The following is a 24,439-nucleotide window of genomic DNA, read 5'->3' as shown; positions in this document are numbered from 1 at the left end:
CTCTGACCAAGGGAGCTGAGGCCACTACACACTCCCCTCTCCTTTTCCCTCCAGTGTCTGCCCCAGCCCAAGAAGCCAGCACTGCTTTCTTGTCTTGCAAAACAAGAAGGGCAGTCAGCTGTGTTGCTTCGTGGGAATTTGAGATAACCTTGTAGGCGCTTTAATGACTTCCTGCTGTTGCATGTGCTCTGTTTACCAGCTAAAGAGCTCTTTCCTGTGTCCTTCTCCTTCCTGTTCCCACACTGCACCCCGTGTCTGAAGCATCCTTGCTCTTTTCCTCAGCTCTGATTGTCTGGCCTGCAAGAAGTGGTATCTGAGTACAAATGTATTTGTGTTTTTCTCAGAGCTCACTGTATTAGCAGGTTTAGTTGAGTGTCAGGAAAAGAGCTTCCCAGCTACACCACTGAATTAGTTTATGTAATCTCAAGTTAATTAGCACCTGGTGTTCTCTTTCCAACAGGAGAGGTCGTTGGCCTGTCTCAGTTTAACATCTCTTAAAAGCAGGGTAATGAACATCACTTCTTGTTAATGAGCCGTTTAGACTAACTTTAATTAGACACTTGTACACAAGCCATTGCCTGTGGATAAGAATAAGGAAATGTTGATACAGGGCATGCTGGCTAGGGAAATTTCCTGCCTGGAGTGTGTTTTTCCAGAATCACAGAATCGTTAAGGTTGGAAGGGTGCACTGGAGGTCATCTAGTCCAGCCTCCCTGCTCCAGCAGGGTCCTCTAGAGCATGTTATTTTGATTTTGTCTCCAATATATTCATCAGCTGTGCTTGTAGGGACACCGGGAATGGGGTTGAGCCTTGCTTGCTTTTGCAAGCCACAGGAAGGTGGTTACAAGGATATATCACATGACTGTTCTCACCTGCTTTGTCTTTCCCTCTGCTGGGGCCTATGGTGAGCTGATAATGGCCCTTCTTCTCAACCTTCCAGGACAGCTGGCACATGCAAGAAGGGCCTCATTTCGGGGTAAACAAGGTCTGCCCCAGGCAGTGTCTTGGAAGGGGTGTTGCCTGAATTCCTGCGGCCTCTCACCTTCACTGGACCCAGCCCCACTGAATCGGTACCAACCCTTCTGAAACAGCCCCTTTCAGCTCCCCACGCATTGCACAATGTCATTATTCACTGAACAACTATTGGGTTTTGTGTTTGATGGTTTCGCTAGGAACTTCCTTGTTGCCAGTGTTGGAGAGAAAATCCATTAATGGCTTCCTCTTAAATTCATCACTGCTGATGCTCCTGCTGGCTTGCAGAAGAACAACTGGCTCCTCAGGGCACCTGGGCTGAATAGCCAGAGGCTGTCACCAGTGTCCCTGAACAATGACAACTGCCTGTGTGAAAGGTGGTACTCAGGTCCTATTTACTGGTAAAGCCACCATATTACACTGAATACCCAGGGGCAAGTGCAATGAAAGGAAAGTGGGTGGGCTCCGTGAATATGGAGCTTGTGTTCACCCTCTGTGCCTTCATCTCCTGCTTTTGCATTGCTCCCTGAGGTCTGCTTTCCTGTTCCTCTTCATCTGCTTACAAATATGTCAATGTCCCCAGAGCTAAGCAGCTCTTTTCTCTAGCATCCTTCAGCACAGCTAAACAAGCAAGATCCCCAGCAGGGCAGGGAGCCCAGGAGATGGGGAAGGTAAGAACCCATTCCCCTGTGGTGGTGGTTGGCAGCAGCTTCCTACGGCCAGCAGAAACCAGGACAAGGTCACAGCATCATAACTCCAGGGGCTGCCTGCTTCTCATATCTTCCCGAGTGGATGTGCTCTTCCCCAAGAGCTGAGGACTCCAAATTCCAGCTGACATCCAGGAGCTTTTATGGAGTTACTCAGCTCTTCATACAAACAGGGCTTGTGCTTGATGCCCGAAGTGAACATGTTATACAGAATCTGGGAATAATTCATTTTTCTTGGTTATTTCAGGCAAGACAAATAAAACCAAAATGGCCATGTAAAACAATAATTTATGCTAGAACTGGTGGGTTTTTAAATATAAAAACAAGCAGTATTTTTTTTCTGGGGTATGTGGCAGGCCCCTGTACAAATAGGTATTATGCTCAGCCTGGGCTCCTCCCAGTCTTGTGCTGGTCCTAGCTATGCACTGCAGGGCTGAGCTCTTACACTGGCTCGTGTGAGAGCCAATAATTGCATCAGATCTAATTAATTACATCTTATTGTATCTCTGGATCTGTATTTCTTCATTTATGCTGGACGGAGGCACTTGCATTTAAAACAAACAGCTGCTTTGGCCTGAAGGATGAATGTTTAATTCTCAGAGAGGGAACATACAAGTTGTTTCACCCTTCTTGGTCTCATTTATAGGCCACAGAGAAATTAAGGTTACATTTTTTTGGAAGTATCTGATTTGCTAAATGCACTGGGACAGAGTGAACCCCTGACAAGTTTGGAGACTCTGCTTGCTTGGGTTGAGTCAGCAAAAAGTCAGATCTTTCATTCCAGCCTTCAGGGAGGGGCTTTCACTTCTCCTTTGGTCATGGGATTCATCCTGCTTCTGTTCTTCCTTCCACTTGTTTTGGCTGATTTTTAAAGGACAAAGCCAACTGGAAACCTTACTATTTCCAAAAATATAAGTTTAAAGTAATTCCTTGAAACACTTGCCAGTTTACAGCTTTACATCTCGTTATTTTTTTCCTGGTCCTAAAAAGGTTCAACTCTCCTACAGCTGGATGACCTGCATGAAGCAAGAAAGCCAACCAGGAGGGCAGGCTTGAGCAGGCACAGAGCTCTCCCTGCTGCTGAGTGCCCTCCCTCTCCTGCCTGCAGCACCTGCTGCACCAGGGAGGGTGTGGGATAACTGTCAGCACTGCCAGTGAAAAAAATATTTTTTTCCCTGAATCTCAGAGTTTCAAAGACAGCTAGCATCGCTCAAAAACCTGCTTCAGTACAGTTAATTTAAGCTTGAATGTATCCTTTGAACTTCTCTGCACGTTTGTCTTGTGATAAAATGGCAAAAGCATACCACGTAGGCATTTGGTGTGATTAAAAGCTCGTTGGAGCAGTTTTGGCAGAGGGGGTTGGGGAATGCTGCCTAGGCAGCATTTGACATGCCATGCATGTTTTGCCAATGTCTTGTAGGTGATTGGGAGGAGGGAGAAGTGATAAACACCATGTGCTTTCAGTTCAAGCCTCTTTGCTCTTGAAGAAACCCAGCCAAAAATCACCCCAACTAGGGAAATGTGGATACAAAATCAAGTAGGAGATTTGATTTCATTTGTCAGATGAATTATTTTATCCCTTTCCCACTCAAAACAGAGAAGTGTGCTTAATTATGTCCTTAAGAGCATAAAGCTGTGATAGCTCAGATATTTTTTGACAGCATATTACAGTGCACAGCCTTGCAGATTTCAGTACACAGAGGGACTGTAGATTCTAAAGAATACCACTATGGTATTGTTTTTTACCAGATAGTTTCTACTGTCCAGTTCAATTGACCTTTAACTGTCTCAAGAGCTTTCATTTCTTCCCTTCAAATACAAGCTGGTCAAGTCTCAGAGGTACAGACACAATAGGAATGAGCTATCTTACTGAAGTTTTTTTGGTCACCCTTGGAATATGTTGTAATAGCTTTGATACCATTTCAAAATGATGCAAAATATCCAAATTGAACCATTGTTGTTTCCAAGGTCTCCACCACTAAAAGAGGCAAAGGTAAAAACCTGTGTGAGCCTGCCACTGTCACTGGAGCCATGGATATGAGGAGGATATGAGAGGAAACTGGAGCTCAGCTGTGCCTTATGTTCTCAGTGTCCATCACCCATTCATCCACAACAGAAAGGCTTTGAACCTTGATAAATTCTAGGGATTAATTAAGTTTACATTTCAAACCCATGGAAGATGGCATGTAACCTTCATCATATAAATTTCAGTGTCCTCCCAGCTTCTGCAGCAGAAAAATAAAGAACAAAAAAACACCAGCCTGACTTAGCCTGAAACATGCTGGAGAGCCACATGGAAAATGGAAGGCCACATTTAAGGTAGAACTAGCAGCAGGTGTGGAAAGAAACACAAATTACTGTGGGCAGAAACTCTAGGAAGGGCATAATATTTTGGCCCATTTTGCTTTGCAAAACAACCATGGTGCTGCACAGGATCTACACGAACAGACGTGCTCCAAGAACCGCTGATCCGTTTGGACATGGACACAGGACTCCCAGCTCAGTGCAGGGGACTCAGCCGTGTGTGTCTGGGCGTGGAGGCACCCTCGGGTGCACAGAGCTAGAGCACACTTGACCTTTGGAGGGTTCCTCTCCTGTGCTCTGCGGGGCTGGACCTCACCATCTGCATCTCTTGAGTCAAGCCGCTTCCCCCGTTGCTGGCTGAGGTGCTGAGATGCTGTCGCCAGTGCTTGCTTAAATGCCACTGCCTCCACTTCCTCTGAACTTCCAGCTGAACCTAGGCAGAGAGGTCACAAAACACTTAGTTCAGCTAGTTTATGTTGGAACCCTGCGCTGCAGAGAGCAGCGTAACAGGAAAATGAGAGTGGGTTACCTTTGCCAAGGTTTGGGTTTATTTATTTAAACCCCAGTTTAAGGGGTTGAGGTAGGGCCTGTTTCTTGACACTTCTAGTGATACTGTTGTTGCAGCCACACAGCTTTCTATTTAATTGCAGGTGAAACTGTTCACGGAATCTAGCTGGCCTTAGGAAGGGTTTGGTTTAATTTTAGATATAAAAGCAGGACATTTTGGCACACTAAGGTAAAAAAAATATTTTCTTTTCAAAACCATTTTTTCTGAACCCTGTTGACAGATCAGTCAGAGTATTTCAAAATCCTCCTTTATTTCAAAGTGACTCTTTCTTAGGCACTGGCTTGCTTTTTTTCCCCCTTCCAATTAGCTGTACATCTTCCAGGTTTGTATGTTTCCCCCCACCTCTACCAGCAGCAGCATTTCAGAGTGCAAGTTCTAGCCCAGAAGCCTGGGAGTTGTCATGCAACTACAAAGGAAATGATCCCTCTACCTAAAGCTTTACCTTATAAGAATCCTAATAAACTTGGACTGGGTATAGCTTTTGATAAATCCCCTCCTAAGGATTGAGTAAATAAAGCAGCCATGGATGGGGTGGCAGATAATGGTGTCATACGTGAGAACAGTGGGCTGTCAGTGTGACTGTGTGAGGGGTGGTGCTCCCACCCTCGGCTCCCAGACAGTAATAATGTTATCTGATCTATGAAAGGGTTGCAGTAGTTGAGAGGTGAAGTTTGCATCTGGCATACAATTACCTAGGCTTGCCTGGTCTAGGAGGGATTTCAAGAGTGATGTTAGGTAGCTGGGAAGAAAACCCTCAGACAAAAGGTGTAATTCATTGGGGGATGTGTCCCACTGATTAACGAGGCATGCTTCAGCAATAAAAAAGAACTGTTATACACACGAAACTCACCTCACCATTAAGAAAACAATAAAGTACAGCCACCACAAAGCCCTAAAAGATAAAAGAACCGTGGTCACAGGATTGCAGTTTCAGCTTTTGAATGGGGATGAGGCATCTCGAGGGAAATCAGACAGCTTGGCTTTGCCATTGGAAACTCAAGTCTGTTGCAGAGTTCTATGTTGTACCTCTTTTTCTTATTTTAAAGAAATAATAGCTTGTCAAATATTACCTGGAATGATCCAAGAGCCAACTCAAAAAACAGCTGAATTTCCATTGTACCACTGCTTGCATCCTCAGGGAAAAAAGCAAAGATGATATAGTGGACCCCAAAGAGAGGGATGAGGAGGAGTGTTGACTTTGCAAGTCTCCTGAGAATGAAAACAGAGAGAAAAGCTGGTGTAGAAGGAGCAAGAGATGCTCAGGTGACCTTGAATGTCTCATAAGGGATGTAAGGGACATACTTGTATTGGTTGAAATCACTGCTCCGTTTTTCAGGGGAGCTGAGCTTCCTCATCAGGATTCTTAAAATGTTGACAAAGAGAATGAAATTAATCTGAAAAACAAACAAACAAACAAACAAACAAACAAAACCAATCAGCAGAGCCACTTTGGGGGGTTTGGACTGAGCAGAAAGAGGGGCTGGGGCTGGCCTGCCTGTGTCCATGTTCCCATCCCAGTCTCTGTTCCTGCTTCTCCAGCCTGCTTGGCCACCCTGGGCTTGGATGCTGGCTGCTTTCCCTGCTGGTTTGCTGCAGCTTTAGTTATGGATATGCTCAGGGCTTGTCATCCAGGCAAATCACCAAAGGGCAGGGAAACCAGGAGCATCGGTTTGGTCCCCTCTGGCTGCGGGGCTCTGACAGCCTCTGCACAGTCTGACCCCACTTTGGATGCCAGCAAAAGGGCAGCGCTGGAGCCATCACTTGCTAACGGGGACTACAAGTGCTCTTTGTTCCCTGCTAAAAACACTCCGTGTGGTTTGGGATCACGAGACAAAGTAGTTAAAAGTGGGGAGAGGAGAGAGTCGACTCTGGAGTTCTTCCTTTTGCATTTTCCCCCTCTCGAAGGGTGGGTATCAGATAAAAATGCTGATCTGCTCAGTTTGGGTGCAGATGAGGCAATAGCTGTTTCTGCTGTTTTGACCCTCAGGCAAAGAGTGGGAGTTGCAGGGGAGGTAGAGCCGCCTGAGCGTGTCTGTCTGTCTGTCTGTCTGTCCCGTGGCCAGCGCCTCGCACCCCGTGGGGAGCGACCTCGGGCTGATCTGCCCTTGGCTTGCACAGCCTGCAGAGCTGCACCCTTCCTGCAGCACCCTGCACCCCTCCTGGAGCACCCTGCACCCCTCCTGCAGCACCCTGCACACCTCTTGGAGCACCCTGCACCCCTCCTGCTGCACCCTGCACACCTCTTGGAGCACCCTGCACCCCTCCTGCTGCACCCTGCACCCCTCTTGGAGCAGCCTGCACCCCTCCTGCAGCAGCCTGCACCCCTCCTGCAGCACCCTGCACACCTCTTGGAGCACCCTGCACCCCTCCTGGAGCACCCTGCCCTTAACCCTTCCCCGAGCCGGGAAACACCATGGCAGAGGTGCATCCTCTTCATGGTGGGTCCAGCGTGCCTGGGGACATGGCAGCAGGGCTCGGGGGTGGTGGGTCTCCCTAAAAGAACCGGGTCTCCTGGAGATGGGACAGACACAGCAAGTCTTTAAAGTTATCGTATGGAAGGGGAGCAGCTGTGACCCCTGAGGGAGTCTGGATAGGGCTGGAAGTTTGGGGAAGCTGGGGAGGGAGGAGGAAAGGAGTAGAGCTGGGGGAAGTTAGAGCATAAAGGCAAGAAATATTTCAGGGGTGGTGGGGAGCAAAGGAGGTTCATGCCTGGGTATTCTGGGATTTTTAACCCATTAGGCCAGGGAAGAGCCGTGTAGGCTGAGCAGGACTTTTCACTGATAAAAACCACAGGGGAAGGGGGAGCGGCGAGATTCCTGCCCGGAGGAATTGCCCGCGGGCAGCGCAGGAATGAGCGAGAGCCTGGGAGCACAAAGGTGTTTATCGGTGCTGATTTTCTGCCTTTTCAACTGCTGAAGGCTGTGAGGAATACAGAGATTAGATCTGGGTTTTAAGATCTGGCTGTTTGTTTGGTTATGGGCTTGAGTAAATCCTCCCTTGAGGAAAACCTGCAGAGTCACGCAGGCGGCTTCTGCCTTCAGCAGCTAAACAAGGCAGGATCAGCATTCTGAGGACACTTGGAAGGCGATAGGGTGGGGGCCACCAAAAGATAAACTAAGATTGTGCTTTTTGTCTTGCCTGGGTCTCGTTGGCTTTTATATATTGCTGAGTGGCTCCTAGCATGAGGGTAGTTTCATAAAGAAAAATAAATGCCACGACCTCGGTAAGCTGATCCCAAATCACTTGTGCGGTTTGCTGGTTGTCTTGTGGGGATGCAGGATTGCTCACTGGTCAACGGGAGCAGAACTTTAACCCGCCAACTCTGCTGCCTGGGTTTCTGAGAAGTGTGCAAGTGTTGCAGTTTGTGTTTTGCAAAGAAAATGATTATTACTGGAAATGTGAAAACCTCAACCAGCCCTTGGGGTTTCGTTTGGAGTGTCAGCAGGTTACTTGAGAATAACCAGCAGTTCACATTTCTGGGTTAGAGTTTCAGACAGGTCATTGCAGCATGGTCTGACCCAGAGCATCTTCATTGGGCAGAACAATTATCCCAAGCAGCAGCTCCAGCCCCCTGGTACCTCAGGCTCTGAAGGAGAGTACCAGCAAATGCTCAAAACACAGGTGCTGAGTATTACACACACCAAACTGCTCTTGTCATCACTACTGCCTTGCACTGGGCAGGCTCACACTGAGTTCCAGTGCCTGTGCCCTAATTCATTGAGCAGTGCCTCAGTGTTGTCCACTAATATGAGGGGCGTGCAGCCTGTGAACTGTTTTTATTCCTGAAAACAAAAGCCAGTGGTCATGTAAGGCAAGTTGGTTTTGGCTTTGCTGAGAGAGGCATTGACCAGCAGACACAAAAGTAATTGTACTGAAATGTACAGCCACTCATTTCTCCTCTGGAGCTTTCCTTGAAACAGTCCAAAACAAGCTTCCACAAAACAGCCAAGTTCATGTGAAATCAACAGGATGTGGAAACCTGATCTTCTTCAGGCTCTTGCTTCTTGGGAGAACACTCTAGCTTTCCTTGTGAACTTAGCTTTGGGGCATTGGTTACTGACTAAGTCCTGCTGAGCAGAAGTTGCTTAAGCAGTAACTCATGGGTCACACCAGTTCAGACACATGCCTAAGATCAGTTCATTAACACACTTCTAAAGCATGTTGAGTAGATGAGCTGTGACTTCACAGTATTTGAAAATACAGATTCAATCTGCTTGTCCCAGAAAAGACTTACAAATATAGACACAACTATGGGGCCTCTAATGATCCACCAGGTATTGGCATCAGTGTTAATGTCCCAACACCTGTAAAAATAGAAGGTGCAGTCAGTTATCAAAACATTGGTATCTTTTCAAACAGGTTTAGTCTGTTTTGCACCTTAGATAGGCCCCTATTCTCTTTTCTACAAAACTAATTTCCTGTTCTTACTGAGTGGTGCAATGTGCCTGACAGAAAACTGCCCACCTGCACTGGATCGAGACAAGTCCTTCCCTTAAGTACAAACACAGTTCAAAATTTTGAAAGGGAGAAGAGAAAGAAACAAAGTTTCACTGTTCAGAAAGTTAAATACAGATATTGAAAACATGTGGTCTGAATTCATAGCTGAAGGCTACCTCCTACCCTTGAAAATGCTCAAATGGAATTGGAAGCCTTTTCTTGTGTTGCTCAGCTGTACCTCCGCTCACACCCACACTAGGATTCAGGCTCCCACCACAGCAGGATGTTGATTGATTTACTTGCTCCCAGCAATTAGAAATGAGCAGGACCCCACGGAACAGCCTGCACAGGGGCTGCATGCTCCCCCTGGCATGCCAGCTTCCACCACTCCACACCACTTACCCAATATTTTCATGGAGTTGCCGAGCCGTCGCCCATGCTGCCACAAACACCATTGGGGCACCTGCAATTGGAAAAACCAGTTACTCCTGCACAAGTCCATGCCAAAGGCAGAAAAAGCCAGTAGTCCTCACTGAAGGGAGAGCCAGTACCCCATCCAAGGGCGATGAACCACCAGAGGAACTTCCTTTCCGAGAAGAAGGAAATCACCAGGAGAGTGTGGAGGTACAGTCCTTCCACGAGGAGCCAGCTGTAGTTAGACATGATGCAATACTGAAAGAAGACCATGGTGAGCTTGCAGCCAGCCTGAGGAAAGAGAGGATAATTAGCTCCTGCCTGGGTTTGTTCCTACCTTCTAGCAGAGACAGCGAGCCGTAAATTAATCTTGGCAAATAGAGATTTTATAGCAATTAGGGGAACTAAATGGGTGTCCTCGAGACAGGGGTTCACATGACAAGAAAGCAGAGCTGGCACTTCTAAATGCATTAATCAACTGCCTCACTAGAAGAACTGAATGTGTCATGGACACTTGGATTCAGGTTACTGTCTCAGGGGAATTTCACTATTACTACCTTCCTAGTATGAGTAACACAAGTATTACCTTAGGGAAGCATATGAATGTATTGTCAATCCTTTTTTTTCCAAGAAAAGCAGCTGATAAAGACAAACTAAAATGTCCTCAAAATGTTATTTTTCTGCAACAAATATCCAGCAAAACTAGTGGGATGAAACAAAACAAGCCTATTTTTGTTCCTCTCCCTAATTCTTATATTTTAGTTTAAAGCATCATCTCCAGTGTTGCTTCACCCCTCCTCACACCCAAATTTTCAAAATAGTTTGCTGCCAATAAAAAGAAAAAGGCAAAAAACATTTCAAAATCTGGGAGGTCCCAGACTGTCTGAGTGCAAGCCCTTATCTTACTATCAGGTCTCACACTGCAGTGTAAATCAGCAATATTTAATGTGTTCTCAGAGAAGGGGCAGAGCATACCTCTCTTCTCCCATAACCCCTCATGATGAACATAAATCTGAGATGGAGATTTCCTTCCCTGTACACTAAATCCTGCTAGGATCCTGCTGGGAAGTTGAGGGGTGGAGCAAGCTGATAGGCAGAGGGTTACCGTGTATGCCCCACAGTAATTTGTGTCCTCAGAGGAAAACAAGACAGCATCCTTGATGAAGTTGGATGAGGCTCGCAAAATGAACGATGTGAAGAGATGCATGTGGATGTAGTTCCTTGTGCAGCGAAGCCTTCTGCAAAAACAAGAGAGAGAGAAAGAGAAATCCAGTGAAGTGACATTCCTCACCAATGTAAGGAACTGTGGCTGTAAACAACAGGTTTCAATCCTTAGTAGTGATAAACGGACAAATGAAGAACAGTGTAGTTCTGTTTGTGAAGGGAAGACTGATGCATTTCCCAAGAGGGATATCCTAGAGAAGACCTTAAAAAGCTACAGTCATATCTGCTCCACTCAGGTACTAAAACAAGCTGAATGTTGCCAGGAAAATTGTGATTTCATGCCAATATGCTTGTTCTAGCATCCCTCCCTCCCTCCTTTCTGTAGTAACATGAACCCAAGGTGTTTATTCACACCCGGATGAATTTATTTATTCTGCCAGCACAGTGCACTTGTGCCTGCAGTGTTTTCTGTATTAAATCTTCACATAGTCTGTGTCCAGAGGCCGTGCAGCCTGAATATAAATTTGCAAAGTAGTTGGATTTCCTTTTGCCCAGAGGTGCCGCCCTGACATTTACTGTAAGGGAAATTAATTTCACTGAATAAGCAGCACAGTACAAATTCCAGGTTACAGGGATGAGTGAAGATAAGCTGCATGTCAGATTGCTAATAGAAACTTTACCACAAGTCAGTGCAGTGACACTTAGAACAAAGTTTTAGCCACAGTCTCAAGTGGGGAAAAGAGCAGCAGGGAGAAAGACACTCTGCCCAAGGGACACTGAAATCATGGGAAGACCTCATCAGGGAGTTGGTGCAAATGCCATTTGCAACATGCATCCAGCTGTGATTTGGAAAGAAAAGGAGAGCAAAATATAATGACCAGCCCTGACATTTTCTGGGATAAAATTTATTTCAGAAATAAATTTTATCACTGATTTCTGTAAAGGTTTCCAGATATACTTAAATTTTTAGCTTGCCCAGAAAGTCAATTGAAGGATTTGTGTCAGCTGAGATGACCAGAAGTCCTGACCAAACACAAACCAGAGATGCTTCTCCTCACCTAAAGGAGGCCAGGACCACCAAGGCTATCATCAATGTCACAAGGGAGGTGCAGTACCCGATGGTGTACATGGTCTTCAGGGTCATGAAATAGGAGCGCTGCAGGGGAACATATAATCACACTTTTACCTTGCCTGCCTGGTAGAGATCAGCCCACACCAAAAGAAAGATTCCTCTTCCTAATTAATGAATAAATTTTCTTGTAAAATCAGCTACTGAAATTTCACCCTGAGCAACCACTTGCAGGAAGTATTCATGCTGAAAACCATCAGTAGCAATAACCCCACCTGGGTTAAATCACAACATCAATCAGTCTCTCCTAAAAGTGTTTCTCCCCAGGGCCCCAGAGCAGCAGATCTGTGGTCAGGGGCACTCAGACTCACCCTGGCCTCGTTGGTTGTGTCGTTGACATTGTAGCCACAAGCAATGTCAGGTCTCGGGTAGGGCTCTGACCAGCCCTCACTTGTACAGTTTCGGTACACAAAACCTGTGTGGTAAAAAGACAGAATGGGGCATGACCATTTCCAGTTTTATCTTGGTTGTCCTCAGGGTTCAGTCACCATGTAGGGTTGCTCCAAGAGCCAGGAGAGTGTGTTGCCCCAGGCAGTGCACTCTGCATAGCTGGAGGCAAAATGCAGCTGAGCTGATTCTGTTGATACTTGCCCAGTGTACTTGTGTGGGTCATAATGTTGTTTGCCCACTCAGGGATGACTGTGATGGATGTGTTTTTATTAATTGCAACATAAATAATACTGCTCAGTACATCTGGTGTTTCTTGGCCACTATTCCAAGATCAGCAAACACAGGACTTGTTCAGCACAGATTCAAGCTCCATGCAAACCTGATACTCTGCTGAATGCTCCCACCTCCTTACTGTGGTTTGTCACGCTCCAAATAGAACACAAAACTGTAGATGGTCACAGATTTTCAGTAAGATTTAAATTGATGCTAAAAGTCTTTTTCCCACACTGGGCATTATTTTACACAGTTGATTTCCTTGCTAACTTGCAAATTAAAGGTTAGGAAGAAATTCCCCTCACTTAAGCTCAACTTCTGGAAAGCTGAGTACTTGAGTCCAACTGTGTCCCTTGGGGCTGTCTTTGGAGAAAAATATACATTTGCAGAATTAATTTTTCAGACTGGTATCTACAGAGGGCAGTTTGTCTGACCCTTTTCTGCTGGGATGTCTGATTTTTAGACTCCTAATGCTGAGTGAGATGAATGCCCAGCAAGCTGCACATGGCTGAATAGGGTGGTTTTGAACTTGTCCACGTTAATGTTTGGCTCTAAAATGAAAGTGGGAAATCCTGCCCAAAGCCACTCACAATGTCACTGGAAGAAAGTGGCCCTAGCAGACATGTTTGTTATGTGCTGAAGAGAAACTTGTACAAAGAAGTTAAACAACTTCCCTCTGTCCTAATCACATTGATCTGCCTGGTAAGAATCATACTTCAGAACCATGGAGTGAAATCCTGGCTTTGTTGCAGTGATGGCAATGCTAGCAGGTACTTAAAGGGGACATGAAACCAGCAGTCTTTCCTAGTACAAGCCTTGCCAGAGGGCACCATAAAAGTCCATTTTTCCCCCACACATTTAGCCATGAGGACTTTAGGGTGTCTGGCTCTTGCAAAACATCCCTGCAGTGCTGAGGGCACTGAGCAAGATGCATATCCAGCAGTGTTTGGTGATGGTTTATCCTCTTTGGAGCCCTGCTGGAATTGTCAGGACAGAGCCAAGGCTCCTGCTACCTCTGGGCTAATGCTGGTGACCTGACAGCATGTCTGCACTTGATTTGAACTCACCTCTGTAAACCTGCAAGGCACAGCAAACAGGCTTAGAACCCTGAGTGGAAAGAGCTCTGGGTGTGTCCTTATCACACTATTATTCTGATGCTTTTTTGAACATCTTGTTCCAGCTTAGTATCTTTGAAAGGGCCAGGCTTGCTTTATAAGCCAGTTTTTTTACGTTTTGCTGCAGTGCAACCAGGAAAGAAGCAGCTCTCCCAAAAGGTTCTCCCCAGCCTCTTTTGGCACCCAGCAAGGGGGTGGTGTGGTGGCAGGTTCTCTACTTCAGTGCCAGCTATTAAGACACACTTACTTAACCTAGAGCAAAGCACTGTGCTTGTAAACATGCCTGTGACGGTTTTGTGCTCGAGGCTGTCAAAGCAGCTCAGACAAGAGGAGGTGAAGTTCTGTGCTAGTGTGCACATACTATTGCATTACATGCAAAGCACGGGAGATCGTGCCAGGCACATCATATGGATGGGCACAAGGAAAATTTTAACAATGCTTCCGAGCTGTGGGTGACACAGGCTGGGGGAACTGCAGCATGCCCCACTCAGAGCAGAGTGGGAGTCTGCAGTCTAAGGATTTGGCTTGGTGTTTACTGGTGCTTTGGAACTGCCTAGGCAAGAAGGAACTCTGACTAAAGGGATGGCTGTGGCACTGGAGCCACCTGATGTGGCCTGTGCCTCTTAATCCTCAGGATTGTCACACCTTTTTTCATTCCTTGCCTAAGGCATCGTGCTCAGTTCTGTTACTTGGTTCCAGATAATTTTGTTTCTTTGGTCTGCTGTGTTGAAAGGGACCAGACAGTCTGGGCTGCAAATGCAAGTCTAGAAGTGAGCAGAGACCAGGGTTTGGGCAGAGCTCAGAGCCATCCACATGGCTTAACATATGTGCCTTTGGCATTTGTGGCTGCCCATCTGCTTTGTGACTGGTGAGGAGAGAAAACCTTTGCTTTTCTTTTGAAGCAAGCACATCTTTGTTTTTCTTTTTCAAAATTGTTTCAAACAGGGCAAAGACTGTAGCAGTAAATAAACTCTGGAGTAACAAGCCAACCACAGTATAAAACCAAAGAAGGTGGCCATGAGAATGAGGCTAAACTACTGCTGACTTTGACCCAAAATGCCAGAAGCAGAGACTGAAATAAGATGCTAATGATGATGGACCAGGTCTTGGGGTTCTGTTTTGTACACTGTCACTCTGATTACTGTTTATCAGCTTCTCGATAAGGAGGGCAACTAAAGTTTAAGCTGACTACCTCCAAGATAAGAGCGTGAACATCTCAGATGTAATTATGACCTTTGGATGTACAAATTCCTGCTTTCCTCCCCGGTGAGAAGGCCAGAGGCAGGGAGCAGTTCCCTCTAGTGGCTGGACCAGCAGGGATTTCAGTTCCTGCACTTGAGGGCCGGGATCACTGTGCTAAAGTAGATGCCAGACGCATGGTTTCTTCAGCGATCTAAGCCTTTGTGTAGTTTATCCTTTGGCTTTAAACCAGCTTAAAGGGCTCAAAGGGCAGATAATGTTCGTGTGTACATAAAGTAGCAAGGTTTTTATTTTAATCTGAGTGGCTCATGTCTGATTTCATTTAAAGAGCACTAAGTGCTTCTCCTTTGAGTTATGTAATCTTTATTAGACAATCTAATACTTTGTCTCCTGTTCCTCCCTTCATAAAATGAATCTGTCTGCTTTTCTGTAAGTACTGGACCTCATTAATCTGTGCCCTATAACTGAAGAATGCAAAACCCTCTTCTCATTTGAATCATTAACTCCCTAAAGAGAAACGTAAACACATTTCTTAGGCATTACTGAAAAGCAGAAATGAACAGAAAGCAGGCTTACTTAATAGCTCATGATTACTGTAGTCTACTGGGAATAAATTTCACTTCATTTCTAGCTTAGATATCCCAGAAAAAAAGCATTGCTTAAGCTCACCTCTCTTTGAGTGAATTGTTTGGTGAGCCATGAAACCTGAATTTCCATGGGATTGTGTCACTTGTATGGATCCTGTCACAGACAAGAGAGAAATCCCCAGAGCAGACTTCCTCTTAATGAAGGCAAAAAGGGGATCTTCTCTGCCTGCCTAGCTGGATGTTTTGCCAAATCTCGTGTGAACCTAATGCTGTGTGAAGTTTTGTCCCCATCAAGCTCCTCTGGGACCAGCCACTGGTGCTAGGAGTTATTAAAAGGGAAAGACAGAAATAAACACAGAACCTGAGTAGAGAAAACCCTTTTCCTTGAGAAACCATGCTAAAAGCCTGCTTTTCAGGATAGCATTTAATTCCTGCACTTTTTTCCATCTGGCTAGAAAATACAAACACTTTAAAGATCTTGCTACTTTAATTCCAGTCTTTTCCATGTTCAGCTTAGAGGTGGAAACAGATCTGCTAAGTAACTATTCTTCTTTAAAAGAAGGAGGGAAAAATATTCATTTCAAGTTCAGACCTGAGTGTGGCATCTTTGTAAAGAAATAAAAAATAAAGTGTTTAATAAATAAGTGTTTAAAAAAATACCAGGGTGAGAAAAGCATCATTTTAACATTACCTTTTTTCCCAGTCAGCATCTGAAAGAATTCAGGGCAGTGAGCATTGACAGTCTGTCCCACAGTGGATGAAGGCCAGCAGCTCATGTTGTCCCACATTCCAGCACATCTGCCTGGGGGGGCAACAAGGAAATACCATACAGCATCTCCCAGTGACATAAGACCATGAAACTTCTTCCAACAATGAAACACTGGGAGATATCTCCAAGCAGCACAACACCATCCAACATCTCCCACAGATCAAGGCAGCTACAGGAACAAAGATGCTCAGTGCTCTGAAAAGCAAGCTGGATAAGACAGAGCAAGTCTGCTGAGACCTGGGTAGGACAGAGCAGGTCCTGATTGCTTCAAACCAGCCTCAGCAAGCTCCCAGACCTGTCCCTTTCTTGCCATTGATCCCACTGGTCTCTACTAGGCACACAAAGCACAATTAGAATAATTCTGAACTTCACATCAGGCCTTTTGCTACCTGTTTGCTGGTAACTACTGAATGGCCCTGGAAAATGAAGGAAATCAGATGGGAATTTTTAAACTTATTTTCAGTCTTTCTAAAGCTTTCACTTTGAGTCATCCTAATGTTTTCCTTACATAATATTTTTGTAAATATGAAAAAATGCAACTAGATGACCCTGCTCGAGCAGGGAGGTTTGACCAGTTGATCCATTAGTCCCTTCCAGCCTCACCCATTTTGTGATTCTGTGACTAGGAGTTTAAAAAACTTCAGGATGATACTAAAACCACAGATCACTTAAATCACAGACTATTCTGAGTTGTAAGGGGCCTACAAAGAGAGTACAACTCTTAAGGGAATGGCCTATTTGGGGATCACACCCACAACACAGATATTATCAGCACTATATTCTAACCAGCTGAGCTAATCTCATCATACTGGGGAAGGGATAGAGAGGAACAGCATCAATGTCTTCCTTTTATCACCATAAACACGCCTCTCTTTCACTGTGCTCAGGCTGCAGTGAACTGAAAAATGCCAGCAGATCACTCACTGAGCTTGTCTGCTCAGATTCACCCCGTTTCAGTTAGGTGCAAGGGCTGCTTATTTTAAGGATGGGCTTGTCATGGTCCCCTCTCACAGTCAGGGAGACTTTTCCAGCTGCACCCTTGACTGCTTTGCCTTCGGGCAGGGCTGGTGGAGATGCATCAGGGAGCTCATCTGGTGGCCAGTGGAGCAGAGTATGATGGTGATCTCTCCTTAGACACGTTACTTAGGTGCTGGATGCTGGCATGGATTAATTGTGGCCTGAGGTGCAGAGTGTTAATGGAGAAGACCTCCATTTGATGCTCTTTGTACCAAAGAGAAACTGCAATCCTACCATTTCTTATTTTGCTCTTCTCCAGACACAGGCTGAAATAATCCAGATTCATTCTCTTTTGCCTCCACTCCCTGTCAATGGTTTTAGCACAGCCTTCTTTGAGGTTTCTGCAACAAAACAGGAGGGAAAAAGGCCACTGGGGTGTGTCAGGACTCCCCTGTGCCTGCTGTATCCGGACGCGTGCCCTGCATGCTCCCTGAAAGCTGAGGGGAGGAAGTGCTGACCAAGCACTCTCCTCAAACACTTCATGCTTTGTAAGGCCAACCTCCACTAGCCTGACAAAAATGTTTACATTTCTAGAAATGTATTGATTTCCTTCTGTGTGACAGGCCCAGTGCCTGAAAATACAGAGCTGTTCGCAGCCAGGGTGGCACCTCAGCCCTGGTGTCCTCCCTGTGCCAATGTTTATAAGTCTTGGAAAGGATTTACTTCAAAGCAACAGTTTAAAGGCAAGCAAAACTTCACCTTGGGTGATATTTATGACTTAACACGCTGCATTGTTTGGTTTATCGAACGGTCATGCCAACACCACAGGCAAAAAACCCCAAAATCAGACCCAATGCACAGAAAAACCTGACAAAATTATGATGTTGGGTGAAAGAGAAACAAAGAGAAAACAAAAACCAGCCGAGCTATTTCTCCTGCAGGTGGGCTTCTTGCCACTCCTCATGGCTAACACCAGTGTCTCCCACCCCCAGCTAGACAAAGAGCCTCAGGGTGGAGACAAAGCACAGCAACATCTCCCTCACACAGCCCTGTGCTCTTTGGGATCTCCCTCAGAGCATTCTCCCAGCAGCAATACACGGTGTCACCATGATCAGAGGTTCCAGGTCTCCAGTAGCTTCCCTGCCCTGCTCCTTGCTCCCGAGAGAATTTCCTTGTCTTCACTCATGCACTAAAAAGAGCATAACTGTGACTTGGGTTGTGTTAATATTACACTGCTCCCTTTCCCAAGCTAATGTTATCATAAGGGCAGAGTCCCTTTTCCTTTTTACTGCTGGAGGATAAGAAACACTCACTACTCAGGTACTTGGTGCCTGATTCCCCAGCAATGAATTCCTTTGTTTGTGCCATCTTCACAAGATGTGAGCACCGCAGAGAGATGGCATGATGAGAGCTTGTTCCCTGCTTTGTCCTTTTTCCTGCCTGTGCCAGTCAAAGCTTCTGGGGCAGGGGCAGGAAGGATGAGGTGTGGAAGGTGCCCCACATCCTGTGAAGCTGCCTTTATTTCTCTCTGCATGACCCACCAAGGGTATGCACTGAATTCCTCAGCTTTCCTTCTCTCTTCTTCAAACTGAAATCCTTGTATGGGGTTTTCTCCACATGGACTTCAGGCATGCAGACCTTAAAGGCTGGAGGTATTTTCAGGTGTGTTATTTCCCAGAATAGAAGCATTACTCCCTAATTTACCAAGGTAAAAAACCCCTCTTAGATTTTGGTAGAATTTTAGGTAGAACTACCCCATTAAAAAATTCCAATAATGAAAGGCTTTGGGTGAATTTTAAGATGTGGATCCAGTTTAAAATTGTATTAATTAGTATAGCTTCTCTGCTGAGAAGCTATACTATTTGACTGAGATAAAGCAAGACCATCTGTACTGGTACTGCCTGCTAATGCTAGTGCAGGTCCACACCTGCACAGTCCTGTGGAGTTTTACTTGTCTGCATCTGCTGTGGAGCTCTGGTGCCAAGGAAACACAGAGCTGAACATTAGAGACATATCACAGGATCAAAGCAGAAAAAAAAAATAGGCTGACAAACCACTCTGCTCTTCACTGACGGAAATAAACTATATTGATTTATTAATATAATCAAACTTCTTATATGCAATGGGACAGATCTGCCTTGTGGAGCACCTGGAAGCCTGCCATAAGGTATCCTGTCACTGCCATGTGGCTGTCCTGCCCTGAAGCTGTGATCACACCCATCAGTCTGCCAGGGACAGGGATAAAACAGTAACAGAGAAAAATGCAAGGCATCCTAAGAAACCAGGAAACAGAACTTCCCTCTGAGTTCTGTCCTTGGGCCAGGTCATAGTGAGACTATTCTGTGCCTTCAACACTCTCTGTTAGAGAGGAAGGCTTTGAAACTAAGCAAACACCTTGACTGCAGCTCCACATGGCAGCCTATCTGTGGCCAGGATAGCCTGCACACAGCACATCTATGGGAACTCCTTCCCTTCTCATGCTGGTAAGAACCTTGCCCATATTACAGTGCACAAAAGTCACCCGGAATCAGTTCAGTCTGTGAGATGCTGTGAGTGACACAACCCCATCCTTAGTGGTGATGGCTGGTCACACACTAAAAATAGTCACATGTGCTGCCTACACCCAATGTTCTCTCTGAGATGCTGATCCAGCAGCTGCCTGGGGGAAATGACACACAGTTCACAGGCAAGGTTTAATAATCTCTTGCACGTGACCCCAGTTGCTCAGCTGTGAAAGCAAAGCTGTCTACATGATGAGGACTCAGTACCACAACTTTCCCAGGCCAAAAAGCTCCTTTGTATGATGATAAATCCTCGCTGAAATTCAAGAACTCTGTGAGGTGAGAGTAACTTGGAACAAGGATGAAGCAATGAGAACCTCCAAGCCACGTGATTTAAATGTTGGCTGCTGGTCTTCATTGATTTTTAAGGTAAATATAATTAAGTAAATTTGCAGTTGCTGGCGTGAATTTTTAAATTATCCTTTTCCAAGAAGACATTATTGCAATTTGCAAGATTTTGTTGCTGGTGTGTTCCGAAGTTGTGAGGATTGCAGTCAAGCAACTGGGTTAGAAGGTTTCACAACTCTTCCTGTCACTGTAAGGTCAAAATCCCACTCTCAAAGACTTGAAACAGATCTTACCTGTTTTTCTGCTCCTAAAGGAGAGATGTATTCTAAGTGCATACCTCCTGTGGGAAGGGATGCTGGGGTGTCTGAGTTTGAGGCACCCAGTTCATGTGAGAGCAGTTTTATCATGTGCATTCATTCAGCCTTTACCTGAGCTCAGGAGCAGATCATTTTCAGTCGTTCTGTTCCTTGCCTCCAGGGACAGAGTCTCCATACACTTTTCTTCCTCCCTTTTCAGGACACTCAGAAGGTCACAGACAGGTGGAATGGCTTTGATCTACAAATTTTAAAAGCAGTGGAATCACTTTTCCTCTTAAAACTTATAAAATCTCGACAGAATCTATCCTTTTTATGCTCATATAACCCATGTAGATTTATCACTTGATTGTGGGCAATATTTCCTTGAAATGCAGACAATTTTCCCAGTTAAGTCTGCATTTTTGTAGTAGCAGCAGGCAAGCACAGACTGAGTTTATGTCTTCTCCCTTTTGCTGACATTACTGACATTGAGAAAAATGTGTTATTCTGCTAAATTAAGTACATGAACAGGATGCTCTTCCAAAAGACTGCAGAAACATCCAGGACACTGCTGGAGTCTCCTAGAGTAACAGAGAATCAGCCACTCACCCATGGCTGTGTTAAATCATACACCTGGCACAAGTGATCCAAATATGCCCACTGGTTGCAGACCACCCAACCCCGTTTCCCTGCTACCATCTGGTAGCTGCAGGAGCCCACCTGAAAGCAGAATCTCACCCAGATTTTCGTGAGACCCTACATGTCAAATTGGCCTAAGGTCATTTTCTCATCTTCCCAGCCAGCTTTCTCATAAAACCATGTGGAAATGTTAATGTTCACTCAATCCCGATGTAGCAATTAAATGTGTGTTTATGTTTTATGCAGCTGGGCCAAAATCAGTAAAAAAACCAAACAGTTACAGACCATTAAAATGACAAATATTGAAAATAATTACAAAATTATTTTCAGGACAAGGTCTTAACAGTTATGTTGTTCAGAAAAAAAAAGTATTTTTACCCTTTGCAGGGTAAAAGTTATTTTTACCAGTGTCTATTATTTTTGACATAAGAAACTTGAATATAAGTGGATGTCCATTATAATGAATTAGATAATTTCTCTCTAATGGATAAACACAAAATCTCTATAAATTCTCACCATGGAACTTTTATGTACATATATAAAAATGCATATGTATGTACACACATAATGAAGAGATTAGAAGCCATTCATCAGGCTCTATTAGTTGAAAAATATCAGATAAAATTTGTTTACATTCTTTTTCAAGAAAGCTAACCCAGCAGCATCACATTACTGCTCAACCTAATAAATCTTGTAGGATTGCTGATCACTTTCAGATTAGATTTGGGAGAAAGAACAATCCCTGAAAACCTTGTAATGAGAACTATTACTTCTCTACAATTAAATTTTAGCATACCAGACATTAGAGACCATATTCCCACTATTTTGGCTGGAAATTTTTTGAGTATTATATTTCTGAACAAAGTTTGATCTTTTCAGCAGTGTATCATACCTCATCTAATTGGTCTGGTGTGCAAACTTGTGTTTAACTTCAGTATCATTCTCCCTTGTCTTTAAATAAATGAACACTATTTAATGTGTCATTAAATAAATGAACTAGAAATCACCTGGTTTTGCACAATGTAATAAATTTTCTGGAATCACACATGCAAAGACTTAATATGAAAGAAACTCTCTTCTGATGCCAGGATTTGGATGCTGAGCATTTGAAATGGCCAAAATAACCAGTCTGAGTTGTTAAGATACATAAAAATAAATGCTAGGAAACATGTTAACAATGATCTCAGAAAGAGGGGAATATTCCCTCTTAAAAAAGCCTCTATATTGTGTGGGCACTGTTTTCCTTTAAGAAATGTGGATCCTAAGAAAGTTTTTGTTTTACAAAAATTTAAATTCTGTGTTATTTCTTTATGTCTGGAGTGAGGCCACACACTTTTAGCACACCCACTTGTGAAGATCACCCTGATGATCTGACACAGCATTACTTTCCTACACTAAATTGCCTTACAATTACTGTTTTACCCCACAAAGTGATGTCCACCCTATTCTGCTAATCAGGTAGATTCCACTTCTGGGAACAGATGCGCAACTAACAGGGTTTTAAGCCCAGGTAAAGCAGAAAGCTTCCAGGTGTGGGTATAAAGACCTTGTTTTCCACCAACCCTGTCCCTGAGCCAGTTTGTGCCAACACAGGCATGCGAGGGAGCAGGCTGGCTGTGAGCGCTGGGATGTTTGCGGAGCGATGCGAAATCCGCTTCCCACGGCGCGGCCGGATAAGCCCACTCTGGCACCAGCTGTGCTCAGTCTCACTCGTGTTTACCATCCACAAGTGGGAGCAAACAGCCCGCCCCTGCTGCTTGAGAGCGAGGAGCAAAAGGGGCTCCTCTACGTGCTGTTTCTATGTCTCTTCATAAACAGTTCCCTGAAACAGTTGTGATCTCCTTGACACTTCACCAGCTACTAAAAAAAAATTAACTCTATCCCAACTGAATCCAGGACAGAGAGAAAGACATCCTCATATTTTGTTTAAAGACAAGATACCAATCCCATTCCAAACAGAGATAACTGTTATAAATAGATCTCCAGAATGGGCAAAATGCTGCAATATTGATAGCAACAGTCAACACAGTTTTTAAAGTGTTCTAAACATTATTCAGAATTCACAGCCATTTCATTTTAAAATAAGTGAATTTAGGGTAATGAGAGGATTTAAGGAGCAAAAGATGCCTGGCAAAATCAAGACAGGTATTTTGAAAGATTAGAAGAACCAATAGAAATAGGTGCTCTTGGGGACACCCTGAGCAATGACATCTATTTACAGAGTCCTTTAGGTAGTACTAAGAATAAAAAACCAAAATTACAAGAAAACCATCACAGTCACATTTTTTTATTGCAGAAGATGATCAAAAGGCAAAAGGTTTGAAGATTGCATTCACTCTGCAATTAAAATGTCTAGGCAGAGCTCAGGTTTTCTCACAGCTGGAGCAAAATTCCCAACTGGGAGAAATAACTTGATTTTTCCATTTGTTGCAATGAAACAGTGATTTGATCCTTTCCTAACTTCTCACACCCAAGCTAGACACATTTCACCCCTTGTTTTATATGCATTCAAAATCTGAATAACCTGAGCAGCACCTGGAGATCACAGCCCAGGTTCCACTCTCCTTTCTGACTGATCCAAGCACCTGGAGCTCAGCAATGACAATCTGCCACATAAATCTCAGTAAAGTGTTAAAGCTAAAAAAAATAAGACAAACTTTGTGGCATAAACATTGCTTCACATTCCTTCAATCTGAGTCCAGGGAGGCACTGTTAGATGTGAGCATTGCCCCTTAAGGGATTGATTGCTGGTGTAAATCAGTAAAGCTTCTCTGAATTGAGTTAAATCTTTTCTTCTTCATCATAGCACCTGCTGTGTTTGTCAAAGTGGCTTAGTAACACTTCTGTCTTTATAAAGATGGGGAAACTGAGGCATCCAGCATCTAGTCATCTGGCCACTGTCAGTTAGTGCAGGAAGCAGCAGAAGCAAGAAGAAAACTAAAAAATCCCAGGTTCTACACAGACATTTTTAAACAGAGACACCACAACTTCATGGAATAGAGGTGTTCAGCATTACTCAGATAATATGTGATTCCATGTAAACGGGAATAAATAGATCTGAGCACCTACCGGGACAGTTGAAATCCAGAAGATCACCCAGATGGTCCACATAGTCAATCACAGTCTGTTTTCTTCATCCCTCATGCATCACAGTTCAGCAGGCTGTTTGTACGCTCTCCAGCGTGGCTCCTAGCTCTTTTCATTTCATCCTTTTCCCTCCTTGCCTTTTTCCCTTCCCAGCTTTGACCATCCTTAGCCAATGTTTCTCTCCAGCTGCTGAGCTCTAGAGAGCATCAACAGTGACAGGACCCCCCTCCCCCCTCGTCCACCCTGCAACTCTCCTCCTCCTCTGCAGAAGCGCCCTGTCCCAAGAATTACAGCCCCTCTCTTGAGCATGTTCCTACTGTTGTCTGCCTCCCTTCCTGGCTATTATTCACTGTTATCGATGGGTGTCGCTGGGCAATGATCATTCCTCATGCTCCCACGATAAGGGACCAAGCAGGACTCCCCTGTAAGATGTCAGCTCCACAATGGCAGGAGCAAACAGTCAAGGGGAAGTAGAGCCCTGGAATAAGTGCTCTGCTGAGAAACTGAGTTGGAGGAATGTGCTTCAGGCTGCCTGCACTGCTTCGGCTCTTGATAGCTCTGCACATGCTTCCCACAGGGAGC

The 24,439-nt window shown here is 44.7% G+C and overlaps 1 protein-coding gene across 1 annotated transcript; it reads right to left on the bottom strand.

Annotated features, from left to right (window-relative positions):
- Window positions 1-13: 13 nt before the first annotated feature.
- On the bottom strand, window positions 14-24,079 carry SCTR (secretin receptor). The gene is given in 15 exon segments (XM_064435125.1): window positions 14-4,416; window positions 5,402-5,443; window positions 5,622-5,760; window positions 5,854-5,945; window positions 8,786-8,855; window positions 9,391-9,451; window positions 9,540-9,693; window positions 10,508-10,640; window positions 11,625-11,722; window positions 12,007-12,110; window positions 15,952-16,062; window positions 20,264-20,390; window positions 23,840-23,941; window positions 23,944-23,997; window positions 23,999-24,079. Coding segments are annotated over 15 exon segments (1,530 nt in total). The 5' UTR covers window positions 24,065-24,079; the 3' UTR covers window positions 14-4,239.
- Between the last annotated feature and the right edge of the window lie 360 nt (window positions 24,080-24,439).

Source organism: Passer domesticus, chromosome 10 (assembly GCF_036417665.1).
Source record: "Passer domesticus isolate bPasDom1 chromosome 10, bPasDom1.hap1, whole genome shotgun sequence".
NCBI lineage: Eukaryota > Metazoa > Chordata > Aves > Passeriformes > Passeridae > Passer > Passer domesticus.
This window is presented reverse-complemented; position numbering and strand designations above follow the sequence as displayed.